General features: G+C 49.3%; 1 protein-coding gene across 2 annotated transcripts in view; it reads left to right on the top strand.

The window, feature by feature from the left end:
- Nucleotides 1-15,335, top strand: part of CCDC91 (coiled-coil domain containing 91) — a 181,348-nt gene that overhangs the window by 76,084 nt on the left and 89,929 nt on the right. For both annotated transcript variants that reach the window (XM_084766575.1, XM_084766576.1), the window contains 2 exons: nucleotides 1,269-1,472; nucleotides 4,518-4,622. In XM_084766575.1, coding sequence (XP_084622701.1) covers nucleotides 1,269-1,472; nucleotides 4,518-4,622 — 309 coding nt within the window. The remainder of the gene's footprint in view (nucleotides 1-1,268; nucleotides 1,473-4,517; nucleotides 4,623-15,335) is intronic.

The raw sequence follows: 15,335 nt of genomic DNA, 5'->3' as shown, positions 1-15,335 counted from the left end.
CAGAGGCCACTACATTAAAAAAAGAAAGCTAACAGAGAAACCCTGTCTTGAAATACAAAACAACAAAACAGCTGGAAGGGCTCATTCTTCAACATCCAGTGACATTAAAGACTGGGACAGACTTCCTCAGCGTGGCTGTCAGCCCACCCTGTACGCAGGCTTCAGCCGCCTGGGTGAGTGAGCACCACTGAGGCGCCAGAGTGCGTAGTGCTCTTGCAGGGGACCTGAGTTGAGCTCAACACCCACACCAGGCAGCTGCAGGGTAACTGGTGCCTCCGGGTTGTGCTGGCCGCGCACACATGCGCAGACATCTGCACATAGACAACAAATGGAGAACAAATGCGCCATTGCTTCTCCTGGGGAGATTCGAGGAAAGGAAGACACGAGGAGTGAACTTCCTGCAAGAGCATTGCTGCAGGCCACAGGGACTGATCTGGCCCTGCAGCTGAGTTTTCCCGACCACTTTACACTTTGTGTGTGAAATGGCACAGGAGGAACATCCAGCCTATTAGTGCTCCTGTGGCGTTTCTGTCACCCCAATGGTTTACTGTGGTAAACAGCTGTGCTACATGTTAATATGGATTTAGCTTTCCTTAGAAAATCTTGGACTTAAAGGAGAATAATAAAAAGAATAATTGTTTTTGTATTTCAAACTTAAATTCAAAGTTAAGCTTCACAATTCCTAAAGAGAGTTGTCTTTGGTTTCTGGGAGGACTAACTTCGTTTAGGCTCAAGAGCATCTGTTGCAGTTTTAGGGTAAAACCCCCAAGGCGGCAGCGCCACAGCATCTTCAGTCAGACACCTGCAGAGCAGACATCAGCCTGAGTGCTGAAGGCAGGATTCCAGAATGCAGTTTTAAAGTGCCGGGTGCCAGGCTAAGTAACCTGTTACTTTAGCCGGAGGAGGATGAGTTGGAGTGACTCCTAAGTGTGAGATTCTGAGATGCAGCTTAATTATAACGGGATCCTCAATCTGTGTCTCAGAATGCGTGTGTCTCAGGTGTGTTTTTGCTCCATCGTGCATTTCTGAACGTTGAGGCCAAGGGATTTAGTGTTAACAGTTGCACAGCAGTGAGTACTGCGGACATAAGAGGCTTTCCTCTAGGCTCCTGATGCCGGCGTCTTGTGTTGATTTACTCAGGAGGGAATAACTTCATCGCTTTATTACAACTTGATTCCCAATGTGGCTTCAGATGCTCTTTGAACGGTTCCCTGGCAGGATGGTCTAACTCTTCTCTGTGTGGTCTGTGTTTTGTTAACATGGCTTAGATTCAGCAGTCAGCGCACACACATCTGAATATCCCACTTTTCCCGCTCGGCCTAACGGATGAGACGAGCCATGGATCGATTGCGCTGGAGGACGAGCCTGAGGGCCCGGGAGCTGATGTGTCCAGCTCCAAGCTGCAGCAAAAAATATCAAGTCTGGAGACTAAACTCAAAGCATCTGAAGAAGAAAAGCAGAGAATTAAAAAAGTGAGTGTGTGTTTGCCTGCAAGTGCAGAATAGTGTGTGCTAGCAACTTGATCTAATCCCAGATGGACTGCAAAGCCCTGGGCTATAGGGTTAGGTCAGTCACGTCACACAGGCGGTACAGGCACTTTACTAGAAGCCTCTAGGCGTGGAGAGCTGGCTCAGTGGGCCACAGCACCTGCTCTTCCTGCAAGCAGACCCAAGTTTTGTACCCACACGACACTCTGTACCTGTCTGGAATTCCAGCTCCATGCCCTCTTCTGGCCTCTAAGGATTTCCGTATGCATGTAGTGCACATTCATACATGCAGGCACATGCACATGTACATAAATAAAATAACTAAACATTGAACAAAAGTCTGTGGTCAGTGGCGAGCACGCTGATGCTTCAGCATGTTACTCAGTCAGCCATACATCAGGAATCCTTGCAGATGCATGTACGTGTGCGGGAGGTGCTTACACGCCCTCATTTCTACAAACAAGACAATGTTGTACATATGTTACATAGCCAGGGACAACTTAGTGTGCGTGGCAGGATGTGTGTAGGCTCTGAAAATATGCTGTTTTTATAAGGGACTTGAGCATCCTGGGGCTTTGGTGTCAGCAGGAGACCCTTATGAGCCAAAAGGCCGAATGTGCCTTCAAGGAGTGCACAGGCTTTGATGGGGCTTTTGTTGTTTCCTGCTGCCCTGAGGCTTCTGTGTCTGTTTTATGGTTATTTACTTTTAGAGTAGGTGCTGTGTGTGTGTGTGTGGATTCCAGGCTTGGCGTGTGGGAAGCCAGGTACTCCTGTGCGTGGTTGAACATGGGTGTTCAGGGAAGAGACTGGCACATGATCTCTGCTCTCTTCTGTCCTTTCATTGGTTGTCTGTATGTCCGTCTACCTATCTTTTATCACTTACCATCTACCTATCCGTGTAGTCATCTCTGCATCCATCAGTGCATCTGTTGTCTGTCCATTTGTCCATCTTAGCCCGTTCATGGACAGTACTTAGAGAGAGTGGGTTTTGTTCATTGTACTGGGTGTGATTCTCTTGTTATTTGTTTTGTGTGTACATGGCTGTATGCATGTAGGAGGACATGCCCATGTGCTCTCCTGTGGAGGTCAGAGGTCAGTGTTGGGAAGCCTTCCTCTACCCTTTATCCACTCTGACCTCACTCTGGCTCACTCTCCACTAAGGTGGACACCGTGACACAGTGGAGACCCCTGTCCCTGGAGTTACAGATGCTCATGGACACACTTGGCTTTTATGTAGGCATGTGGGGGTGTCTGTCAGGTGTCTGTGGAAATGTCTGTGGGGGAGCTGTGGGAGTGTCTGTGGGTGTGCCTGGGTGTATCTGGGGGGTATCTATGGGGTGTGTGGGGTATATGGGGGTGTCAGTGGGGTATCTGTGGGGGTATCTGTGGAGCATCTGTGGGGGTGTCTGGGGTGTCAGTGGAGGTGTCTGTGGGGTGTTTGTGGGGGTGTCTGTGAGGTGCCAGTGGGGATGTCTGTGGGGGTGTCTGGGGGGTGTCTGGTGTCTTTGGTGTCAGTGGGGATGTCTGGGGGTTATCTGTGGGGTATCTGGTGTGTCTGTAGGGTGTCAGTGAGCTGTCTGTGGGGTGTCTGTAGGGGTGTCAGTAGGGTGTCTGTGAGGTGTCTGTGGGGGTGTCAGTAGGGTGTCTGTGAGGTGTCTGGGGGTGTGTGGGGTGTCTGTGGGGGTGTATGGGGGTGTGTGTGGGGTGTCTGTGGAGGTGTGTGGGGGTATGTGTGGGGTGTCTGGGGGTGTATGGGGGTGTGTGTGGGTTGTCTGTGGGGGTGTATGGGGGTATGTGGGGGGTGTCTGTGGGGGTGTATGGGGGTGTGTGGGTGTGTCTGGGGGTGTATGGGGGTGTGTGGGGTGTCTGTGGGGTGTATGGGGGTGTGTGGAGGGTGTCTGTGGGGGTGTATGGGGGTGTGTGGGGTGTCTGTGAGGGTGTATGGGGGTGTGTGGGGGGTGTCTGTGGAGGTGTGTGGGGGTATGTGTGGGGTGTCTGGGGGTGTCTGGGGGTGTGTGTGGGGTGTCTGTGGGGGTGTATGGGGGTATGTGGGGGGTGTCTGTGGGGGTGTATGGGGGTGTGTGGGTGTGTCTGGGGGTGTATGGGGGTGTGTGGGGTGTCTGTGGGGGTGTATGGGGGTGTGTGGAGGGTGTCTGTGGGGGTGTATGGGGGTGTGTGGGGTGTCTGTGGGGGTGTATGGGGGTGTGTGTGGGGTGTCTGTGGAGGTGTGTGGGGGTATGTGTGGGGTGTCTGGGGTGTCTGGGGGTGTGTGTGGGGTGTCTGCACTCAGGTCCTCATGTTTGCACAGCAAGCACTTCACCCTCTGAGCCCCTTCTCCAGCCCGCTCCTGTCAATATTCACTATTAGTCTAGAAATTATAGTTAGTTTCAGCAATTTCATACATGCATAATTCTTAGCTGTTAAGCCATTTTCCCTGATTTCCTTCCTTAACAAATATTTTCTGTTTATTGAGAGAGTGTTTTATGCCATGGCACACTGCAGAGTAAAGGAGAGAGAAGCTTGTTTTTTAGGATCCCAAGTGTAGGATTGGAATGGTCTTGTGAGAAAACAGGTGATGTTAATCCACTAAAAGACCAACCACCTCATGCAGGAGCTTAATTGTTGCCAGCTTAAAAGATCCTGTGAACAGACTCTTGGAGGAGATATATAAATGAACCCAGAACTGGAGGCGGGGCTTTTGAGACTTCGGATAGTTTTGACTGTTCATCGAGATGCTCCTTAAAAAAAAAAACCACTCAAAAAAAGGCTTCGGGACTCTGGCTCCTACTGAGGCTCCAGGTTCTGGTTACTCCAAGTCCCAACAAAAAAATTCCTACTGATTACGCCAAAAAAAATTGTTCCTCAAAACTGATATCCTTATGGTTTTACTATTGTATTTTTTAATCCTCTTATCCTATTGTTTTGGTTAGTCTGGTTATAAGTGACATATGCTCGTTTACTAAGTTGTTAATAAAATATGTTAAATTAAAAAATTAAGCCTACAGCAGAGCTTGTCTTGGTTCCTCGTAGGATGTGGAATCGCTGATGGAGAAACACAGTGTCCTGGAGAAAGATTTCCTGAAAGAAAAGGAGCAAGATGTCGTGTCCTTCCAAGCCAGATACCGAGAGCTGCAGGTGAGCCCGCCCTGAGCATGCTCAGTGAGCGTCCTGAACGAGTGAGGGGCTTGCTGAAGAGTGTGGTCCCCTCCTTTAGTCTGGGGTGAACTGGAAAGCAGCACTTTCAGTTGACTTTCTGTGACACTGGCTTCAGATCGCTGGTGGCCGTGGTAAAGTACACCGGCTGTGAAGGGAGCATCCAAAGATCAGTTAGGGAATGGAGGCTGGTTGCTTTTTGAGGGAAGTACTTTGCTCTTAGAAGTCGTTGTGGGAGGGAGGGTGTCAGTGAGGCTGGACAGTTGTCACCTCTCCCTGCTGCTCTGTGGCTGAGGTTGCCCCAGGTAAGTGCTTGGGTTAGGCACTCACCTCTCCTACAGGACAGGATGTGCCGATCCATGCCTTTTACCCTAAGGTAGCTAACACGTGCGTCTTCTGAATACATACAATCCGTGAAACAGGAACCAGTTTCTTCTTTTGTAAAAATGACGAGGGTGGTGGCTGGATTTCTGCAGTGGCCACAGCGTGAAGCAAACTGAACTATACCAGTGCCGGCAGCAGATGTGCGGACTGAGGGAAAGGCGCGTCTCGAAAGAAATGCGCCAGTGTGTACAGTTCTAAAGTAATACACTTATTCTGGGATGTACAGGCAGTGCAGAAAAAGGAAAGCAAAACTCTTATTTATCACAAAGAAAACAAAAAATATTTTCACTTGATTTCAGAACATTTGGCTTTTAATTTTCAAGTTTGAAAGGGAACCTGCTGTTCTATGTTCAGGATGGGGTGTGTGCTAGCACAGGTGTTTTTCTTTTGTTTTGTTTTGTTTTGTTTTTGTTTTTTGAGACAGGTTTTCTCTGTGTAACAGCTCTGGCTGTCTTGGAACTTGCTCTGCAGTCCAGGCTGGCCTCGAACTCATGGAGATCCAGCTGCCTCTGCTAGCAGAGGTTTTAACTGCCCCAAGCTGACTCTTTAGAATATGAAGTATTGCAGAATCCTGTTATTTTTGTTGTATAGTCTCATCACCAGGTTAGTGGGCAAGTGTGAGAATGCCAGGGCACAGAAGGTAAGAGCTGTAAGAGCCAGGAAACAGTGGGCGCCTCCGCTTTCCTGCCCTGCCTTGGGTTTGCAGACTGAGCAGGGGAGACAGTGCATCCGCTAAGTTGTGCCGGAGACTCGTCCAGGCTGGGCTACGCCTGCAGTGGAGTGTGCCTCGCCCTTTCCCAGGGTCTTCCTTCTGCGACTCCTATTGTAGTAGCGCAGAACCCTGCCATCACCAGAGGAGGCTGCCAGCTTCTCAGGAAGCACATCACAGCGTTGTGTTGGAGAACATTAGTAACAGACGCAGCCAGCTACTAAGGCTTCCTCTGCAGCCGCTGTCAGCGCAGGGTCTCTCAGCAGAAGCCATGGATGACCAAGCCTTCCAGCCGTGCTGGTTCTCTCAGGGTGGCCAGCTTCCGAGTGAGCGTGTGTGGTTTATTGTGTCGTCATTAGACTTGATTCTAGTCCTTCCTTTTCACTTTTCTACGAGGCTGCTTCCTAGATACAGGAGCTTGAGTGTTTTCTGCTTGAGAATTAAAAAACCACACACCCAGTTATGGGAAAATGAAGTGTTTCAAAGACCTGAAGTTTACATATATGATGGATCTTCACAGAGTGAGGTCACCGCCCGTGCTCTCTTCCTGACCGCACGAGACCGTGCTGAGCTTCCGCAGGCGAGGGCCTTGTTCTCAGCACTATCTTCGTTAACAGTCCAAGCACTGAACTCTTGATTTCCTGGCCTGCCTCTGCTGCGGTCACATTATCTTAAGGTCTTCATTTAAGGGTATATTAAGTTGGTGACTTGATAGCCCTAGAGTTTTCATTTGGTGATTTCAGGTGTCAGGAATTAACCAGATATGCACAGGAACCTGAAAATGTAGTGCGTTTACTGACTGTAGAATGCTGAAGGAAGCAGACAGGAAACCCACCCTGTAGTCTCCCTGTGGTCCCTCTGTTCCCTGTAGTCAACGACGTGTTGGCAAATACTAGAGTCATTGCAGAGGGGTTCTCAATTGAGAAAGTGCCCCCACCAGATTGTAGTATGGGCAAGCTTATGGTACGTTTTCTTGATTGATGTAGTTGGGTCCAGTGCATTGTGGGTGGTGCCACCCTGTGGGCTGGTGGTCCTGGGTGCTGTGAGAAGGGAGGCAGAGTGAGCCATGAGGGCAGTGCATTGTGGGTGGTGCCATCCTGTGGGCTGGTGGTCCTGGGTGCTGTGAGAAGGGAGGCAGAGTGAGCCATGAAGGGCAGTGCATTGTGGGTGGTGCCACCCTGTGGGCTGGTGGTCCTGGGTGCTGTGAGAAGGGAGGCAGAGTGAGCCATGAGGGCAGTGCATTGTGGGTGGTGCCATCCTGTGGGCTGGTGGTCCTGGGTGCTATGAGAAGGGAGGCAGAGCGAGCCATGAAGGGCAGTGCATTTTGGTTGGTGCCACCCTGTGGGCTGATGGTCCTGGGTGCTATGAGAAGGGCGGCAGAGTGAGCCATTAGGGCAGTGCATTGTGGGTGGTGTCACCCTATGGGCTGGTGGTCCTGGGTGCTGTGAGAAGGGAGGCAGAGCGAGCCATGTGGGAGGAGGCAGACCCTAAGCAGCGCCCGCCATGGCCTCTGCTTCAGCTCCTGCCTTGAGTTCCCCCCTGACGTCCCTCAGTGATGGACTGTGATGTGGATGTGTGGCCAGAAGGGATGTTTCTCTCCATGTTGCTGTATGTAGGTCACGATGTTTTATCAGAGCAGTAGGAACTCCAACGAAGACAGAAATGGGTACCAGAGGATGGGCCGCTCTGGGACGCACTTGACCATGTCTGGCAGGATTGTGAGCGCCCTCGTTCTGGAGAAGTCATAGGTGCTCAGAGCCCAGTGAGCTGTCGTGCGAACACAGGAGACAATACTGAGAGCAGAGCAGGCGGCCGAGGCAGTTGGAGAGTCCCTTAAAAAATTCTGTTGGGGCATCAGGTGTTTTGAATTAAGAACCACTGAAGTGAACCTGTTCTTTGCTGGGTGGTTCGGCTGCACTTTGAAAGGGTCTTCCAGGTGGCACTGTAGCCTGTGAAGGTATAAAAGACTCTCGGGGAGAAGTTGAGGCTCTTACTGCTGCAGGGCAGAGTTTCCAAAGAGCCCAGGGGAGGCTGCACAGCGGGGGCACCCCGCATTTCAAGCTGGTGCCTTAAAACTGTGGCACCAGGTTTCTCTGAGGTAAAATTAATGCTCCAGTTTGAGTCTGCCTCACATTTAGGTCTCTGCGTTCTCGTGTGCTCCTGTGTGCAGTCTCTGTCAAGCACACGTTCCTGTTTTGTATTCACATAGGCTCACAGTTTTCAGTTAAATAGCAGTTCTGCCTGCAGAAACTTCCTGGTTGAGTGAGCCAGGGCCTCTTGGGCTTGATGTTTCTCTAAGACTTGTACACAAACGTCACTGGGAACGACAGAGCTGACGTCATGGTGGAGTTGGAGCTTTCCTTTGTAAGAGGCTGTGCTCATAATGTATGGTTTGGTAAACTACAGCAGGAGTGTTGACAGCCGCTGTGCTCACTCCAAGGATGTCTGTGTGCCCTGTTGTCGCCTCAAACACAATGCTGTGTCTCACGGAAAGGCCTCAGGTGTGCCAGGTTTTGTTCTTGGTACATGTGTCTGGAGAGTGTTCTCGAGTGTATCTTATTGTGTTTAACGACATTGCCACACGAGGAAACCATGGACTTGTGGCTAAGCCTTGCTCTTACCAGTGCAGGGCAGCCTGTCACTTTGAAAACAGCAGCTTCCAGTCTCTAGAGATGGTCTGCTATATTTCTCTCCATTCTGAGGTTGGACTCTGCCCTCAGCCATCCTAGAACAAAGCCACAGACCTCAGCAGCAGAGGAAGAGATGGGCTTGGGGCAAAGTTGCATAAGTTCCATATACTTTATCTATTGGCTACACCACGGAGAGAAAGATACGTTCGTCTCATTGTCAGAATAGCACGTGAGAAGTCACACCCAGGCTGCACATCTGGATAGCTGTTTCCCAGGACTGTGTTTGCATTATGCGAACACATAATTTGAAGATTCTAAGTTTCAGATTTTTCTCAGTTGTAAACATGGTAACGTGGCATAGTTCAAGGGCTACTGCGGCGTTCATGCTGAGTCTGAGACGCTTTGCCCCTTACATGCTCAGCGTTCACCACTGAGATGGCTCTGTGCCTTATCGCGCTGTCTGAGTGCACACAAGGCGTTGTGGGCATCGTGAGTCAGTGGTAGAGCTTCATTATTAGGACATAAGGAAGCATCTTTCCAACCTCTGGCTAAAGCTAATCTTCTTCTTCCTGTCATTTCTTTTACTTTCTTGGAAACATGGCAGGATCTTGTCTGTGTGTTCACTCTTTGACTGCTTCATTCCTGTAGGGAGCGGAGGAAGCCCTGACAGAGGGAAACCCTGAATGACCTTGTTCTGCTGACATGAGCCGATGCTGTCGAGGACCCCAGAGGCCTGGGACCTATAGAGGAATAGCACAGTCTCCCCTGGTGTTGGGGTTGGAGTCTGGAGAGTGGGCCCCCACTAACTGTCCTGGCCATTTGTTCTTGTACTTGTAGCATCCAGAAGTGTGAGGTGTCAGGTTGTGGTATTTAAGCCGTCGGGTCTTTGGTGGTCGGCGAGGTTGCACAAGCAGTCTAGGAAGTGAAGCAGAGGACTTGGTTTTTAATTTCAGGTTGTACTATAGTTGTTCGTTTAATATTCCCTGTTTATCCATTGGTGTGCCCTGGGTGACTAGAGCACTATTAGTTCACAGCGTAAAGCAGTTGAGTTTACAACCTGGGGGCTTTTCCTTGATGACATATTTTTATGGGTATTATAGGCCTTTTTTCTGCATATGCCAGGAGAAGACAGTGGATCTGCTGGGACTGGAGTTACACAGCCGAGACCTGCCACGAGGGGCTGGGAACTGAACCTTGGTCCCCTCAAGAGCAGCCAGTGCCATCAACTGCTGAGCTATCCTTTCAGCACCAATTTTGGGAGTTTTTTGTGATAGTAGTTAGATTAGTACTGTTTATTTTATTTCAAGTCAGTGTATGCTGTTATATAACATCTTCCAAGAAGTACGCAATTTGCTAGTAGCTGCGGATACAGTGCAGCCGAGAGCAAAACAGGTATAGAGATCAGTAGGGCTGAACTCACAGCAGACACTGGCGGGCTTGAGTGACGTCACTCACAGAACAGTGTGCAGTTGTCAGGGCAGCCTGCAGAGCAGGCGTTCATCCTTGAGAATGCTCGCCCTTTGCTGCTTAGGAACTGCTGAACAAGGCTTCCCTGCCTGGCTGTAGGTCTTCACCAAGGGCATCACCTGCTTGACAATACGCTGACCTTTCTCCCTCACTTGCAGGTTCAAGGAACCGTACTCCATCCAGCACTGCAGACCTGCCCCTCCACTAGAGGTGGGACCTCCCATGTTTAGTTTCTCTGTAGCTTCTGACCAACCCCCACCCCCAACCTCCCGACTCCCTGTACTGCTCTCACCATACTGTCTGGCCAGCCCCTGTACTGCTCTCACTGTAGTGTCTGGCCAGCCCCTCTATTGCTCTCACTGTAGTGTCTGGGCAGCCCCTGTACTGCTCTGACTGTACTGTCTGGCCAGCCCCTCTATTGCTCTCACTGTAGTGTCTGGCCAGCCCCTCTATTGCTCTCACTGTAGTGTCTGGCCAGCCCCTCTATTGCTCTCACTGTAGTGTCTGGCCAGCCCCTCTATTGCTCTCACTGTAGTGTCTGGCCAGCCCCTCTATTGCTCTCACTGTAGTGTCTGGGCAGCCCCTGTACTGCTCTTGACTGTAGTGTCTGGGAAGCCCCTGTACTGCTCTGACTGTAGCATCTGGCCAGCCCCCTGTACTGCTCTGATTGTAGCATCTGGTCAGCCCCTGTACTGCTCTGACTGGAGCGTCTGGCCAGCCCCTGTTCTGCTCTGACTGTAGTGTCTGGCCAGACCCTGTACTGCTCTGACTGTAGTGTCTGGCCAGCCCCTGTACTGCTCTCACTGTAGCATCTAGGAAGCCCCTGTACTGCTCTGACTGTAGTGTCTGGGCAGCCCCTGTACTGCTCTGACTGTAGTGTCTGGGCAGCCCCTGTACTGCTCTGACTGTAGTGTCTGGGCAGCCCCTGTACTGCTCTGACTGTAGTGTCTAGCCAGCCCCTGTACTGCTCTGACTGTAGTGTCTGGGCAGCCCTTGTACTGCTGTGACTGTAGTGTCTGGCCAGCCCCTGTTCTGCTCTGACTGTAGCGTCTGGCCAGCCCCTGTACTGCTCTCACTGTAGCGTCTGGCTGGAGCCTGTACTGCTCTCAGTGTCTGTCTCTTTTATGTGCACCTAACACCGTCTCTTTTTTGTACTTTCATAAAACTCTTTTTCTAGCAACACAGTCTATAAAATTACAAATATTGTCAAGGTCTGCACATAGGGAACAGATGCCCAGGGTCTCATATCTTGTAAGTGACACACTTGTCACATAGGTGACAGATGACCATGGTCTCACACCTTGTAAGCGCACTCTTGTCACATTGGTGACAGATGACCATGGTCTCACACCTTGTAAGCGACACTCTTGTCACATTGGTGACAGATGACCATGGTCTCACACCTTGTAAGCGACACTCTTGTCACATTGGTGACAGATGACCATGGTCTCACACCTTGTAAGCGACACTCTTGTCACATAGGTGACAGATGACCATGGTCTCACACCTTGTAAGCGACATTCTTGTCACATAGGTGACAGATGACCGTGGTCTCACACCTTGTAAGCGACACTCTTGTCACTTAGGTGACAGATGACCGTGGTCTCACACCTTGTAAGCGACACTCTTGTCACTTAGGTGACAGATGACCGTGGTCTCACACCTTGTAAGCGACACTCTTGTCACTTAGGTGACAGATGACCGTGGTCTCACACCTTGTAAGCGACACTCTTGTCACTTAGGTGACAGGTGACCGTGGTCTCACACCTTGTAAACGACACTCTTGTCACATAGGTGACAGGTGACCGTGGTCTCACACCTTGTAAGCGACACTCTTGTCACTTAGGTGACAGGTGACCGTGGTCTCACACCTTGTAAGCGACACTCTTGTCACTTAGGTGACAGGTGACCGTGCTCTCACACCTTGTAAACGACACTCTTGTCACATAGGTGACAGGTGACCATGGTCTCACACCTTGTAAGCGACACTCTTGTCACTTAGGTGACAGGTGACCGTGGTCTCACACCTTGTAAGCGACACTCTTGTCACATTGGTGACAGGTGACTGTGGTCTCACACCTTGTAAGCGACACTCTTGTCACATTGGTGACAGGTGACCATGATCTCACACCCTGTGACACTCTTGTCACATTGGTGACAGGTGACCATGGTCTCATACCTTGTAAGGGACACTCTTGTCACATAGGTGACAGGTGACCATGGTCTCACACCTTATAAGCAGCACTCTTGTCACATAGGTGAGAGATGCCTAGGGTCTCACAGCTTATAAGCCTCGTCCTGACTCCAGTCCCACCCTGAGCCACCCTGAGTCCTGTTACCTTTTCCTATCTAACTTTCCTTCTAGACTGAGAATAGTCAAAAACGGCAAGGGTTTTATTTTATTTAATTTTATTTTATATCCTCAGAATGTAGCACAGAGTATAATAACATGAAATGCTCGTACATTGTCGTCGATAATTGAACATCTGGGGATATTAAGGAGACATTTTGGAACAAGCAGCAGCTGGATCATAAGGGAATTTACTGAAAGGGTCATGAGTTGCTTGACCAGGGGGCCCCTGCAGCATTTCCTGTTGTTTGAGTAGAGTGCCTGCAGATGCACATGGCAGAGCAGAGGACCTTGGCAGCTGGGCTGTTTCCCTCCTTCCTCCATAGGTCTGAGGCTAGTGATAGTTCAACCCAGTAGTAGGCTTTGAGCCAATTAGGATTGTGTGAATATTTGCAGCACTTTTAGCCTATCTTTATTTGTGTATGTGTGTGTGTGTGGCACATGCACACACACAGACACACGTCTGTGTTCCAGAATACACAAATACAACCTGCTGTTACAGTAATTTGTATCTGTTTGGCCTACAAAGCAAATAACTGACACAGGCAGATGAAACATACTTTAAAGCTGCCAGCACAAGCCGGTTTCCCTGAGCAAAAGAAATGGCATTAAGCTTTAAATAAACTTATGTATACCCTAGGCATTAGTACCTGGCTTTACACACTTACATAAACTCCCATTTTTGAGGAGTTTATGCATACCCTAGGCACCATGTACCTGGGTTTACACACTTGTTGCAGGTGCTTTTGTCTCACCTTTCTCTCCGTTGGGGGTGGACACTTCCACCTTTTAGACTAAATGTCCTTCCCTAGGCTCTGTGGCACCTGACGGATAGGTTAAGCTGCTACCTGTCTCCCGAGGAAATGCACCCTGCTTTAGAGACAAGCCAGTTGCCTTGAGCAAAAGAGAAGGCATTAAGGTTACCTCTTAAGTATATAAATTTTAGCCTTTGAGGTTTTGGGATCTAACTAGGCTGATGTGTACTTTGTTACCTGTAAGTCCTCGGTGTCCTTTTGCATCTGGTGTGACCGCCACCTGTCCACTGCGAAAGTAGCTGCCAGAATAGTGACACTTTAACTCCGCAAGTAAAGGCTTTTGGACGTGGGAGGCATGCAATTTGCATGTCTGTTTAGATCCTAGGCTGTTTTGCAAGTAACTCATCAGTAAGGGGTTCACACCCTGTGGAGACCAGGCTGGTCTAGAACTCACAGAGATCCACCTGTCTTTTTCTCCATCCACTGTGTTAAGATTAAGGGTGTGTGCCACTACCACCCTGCGCAAACATTTCATCTCAATTCCATTTCAAATCTAAAAAATTTTAAGTAACATTCAAGAGTTATCAAAAAATTCTAAATATTGGGTCAGTTGTACCAATTTAGGCTTCAGTAAGCGAAGCCCTGTCCACCTTTCTTTTGAGTTAGTTATTGCTAATTCGCATAGGTGGGCCCTTTCCAGAGAGCTGATAAATACCTTGCAGCTAAGAGATTCTGAATTTCAGCTGCTACCAACTCTGTGGAAAAGAGTTTGGTACTTTCTTTCCTTCTCATTTTTGGTTACTTAGCCTGGCATCTCTCAGCTTTCTGCCCTTCTCCCTGAACAACGAAAGCAATGAGGAGGCCAAGAAGTATCCAGAGCCTTCTGCTAGATAGACTCAGCTCTTAGGGAGCTATTCCCCCACCAAACCATAACAAAGTATCTTTTTAAGGGTGTGGATACACTAGATAAGTTGGGTGCCATTTTGTTACAGTAATTTGTATCCGATCTGCAAATAACTGACACAGGGAGACTGAAATGTACTTTAAAGCTGCCAGCACTTGCCAGGCAGAGTCTAAACTGATTCTAATCTACTCGTAAACGATACAAACTACTCTAAACCTTATAATATACATATATTCTAGGCACTTGCCACTGTGACCCATAGGCCGGTCCTCATCAAGTCCCCACCATCCTCCTCCAACCTTCAAAAACTGTCCTCTCCTCCAGGAAGTCCCGCAAAAGTTCCTGTCCTTTTGCCTAGCTGATTGGTTAAACAGCATTTTATTTAAGGTTGATACATTACTCAGCATTCTTCCACAACCTGCTAAGCCTGTGTAATGTTATTTACATGTATGTTTTTAAGCCTTACCACTTGGAATTGGATAAGCAATTCCAGGGAGACTATTTCTCTGCCTTTGGGCTTTTCCTTAGTTGCCTGTAGTTCTGTATGTAGGGCCCAGGCCTCAGCAGCTGCCCCACCACATTAGCAAGTCTATTGTTGCTCCTGTTCAGCTCCTGTTTAGGCAGTCCTGTCAGGGAGACTTAATGGGTGTGGCTTCTGACAGAAGATGAAGAGCATCACGGGTACCACAAGCAACCCGAGGGCAGAGCTGTGGAGCGCAGTCCCGAGTGATACATCTTGCACCGCAGTGCAGAGGAGCAGGATGGAAAGATTGTAGCCATTTGCTGTGAGGAATGGCTGTATTTTGTAAATGTGTTAAGAGATAAAATCAACAGATTAAAAACCCTTTTTATTTTTATTTATAAGCTAAGAATGAATACCTTCTTAGCTTTCTTTTTATAATTGCTCAGTAGTGGACTGTTTGAAAATAGATGCTTAAAACAAAAATCCCTTGTGCAGCTGCAGTCTTGGAACAACAAGTTGCTGATAACGCTCAGATCCAAATGTTGATTTTAGGAAAACTTGTCGCCCTGTGAAAGGCACTTTTTATTCCTGGCCTGCACAGTGGCATCGGGTGGGAACAGCAGGCTTTCCTGAAGTCACCGCTGCTGTGGGAACCAGCTGCCTGAGATGTGTGAGTTGTGCAAGGCTCCCGAGACACGGCATCCGATGGAAGCTGTTTAGCTTGGACTTCTCATCATGTCCCTTGGTTGACTTTTCCTCATTTTCTTCAGAGTGCTGGTTTATTGTACTGTGGAGTGAACTTCATTACCACTAAGTTCTCCGTTTTGAGTCACTGGCAGCCATGTGGATGACTGGCCTAACCGTGCGGATGCTACCTGTAGCTGAGCGGCTCTCCTTGGCGTGGTGCCCTCGTCTGTTGACCGTCACAGAGACTCCACGGCTGCGCTGTCCCCTGTGGGGTACTTTTGCCCGCAGCCTTGTCCTTACCGGTTTTCTGCTTGAGACAGCATCTCACTGTATAGTTCTGCTTGAT

The sequence above is a fragment of the Acomys minous genome, assembly GCF_964271855.1.
Source record: "Acomys minous genome assembly, chromosome: 17".
Taxonomy (NCBI): Eukaryota; Metazoa; Chordata; class Mammalia; order Rodentia; family Muridae; genus Acomys; species Acomys minous.
This window is presented reverse-complemented; position numbering and strand designations above follow the sequence as displayed.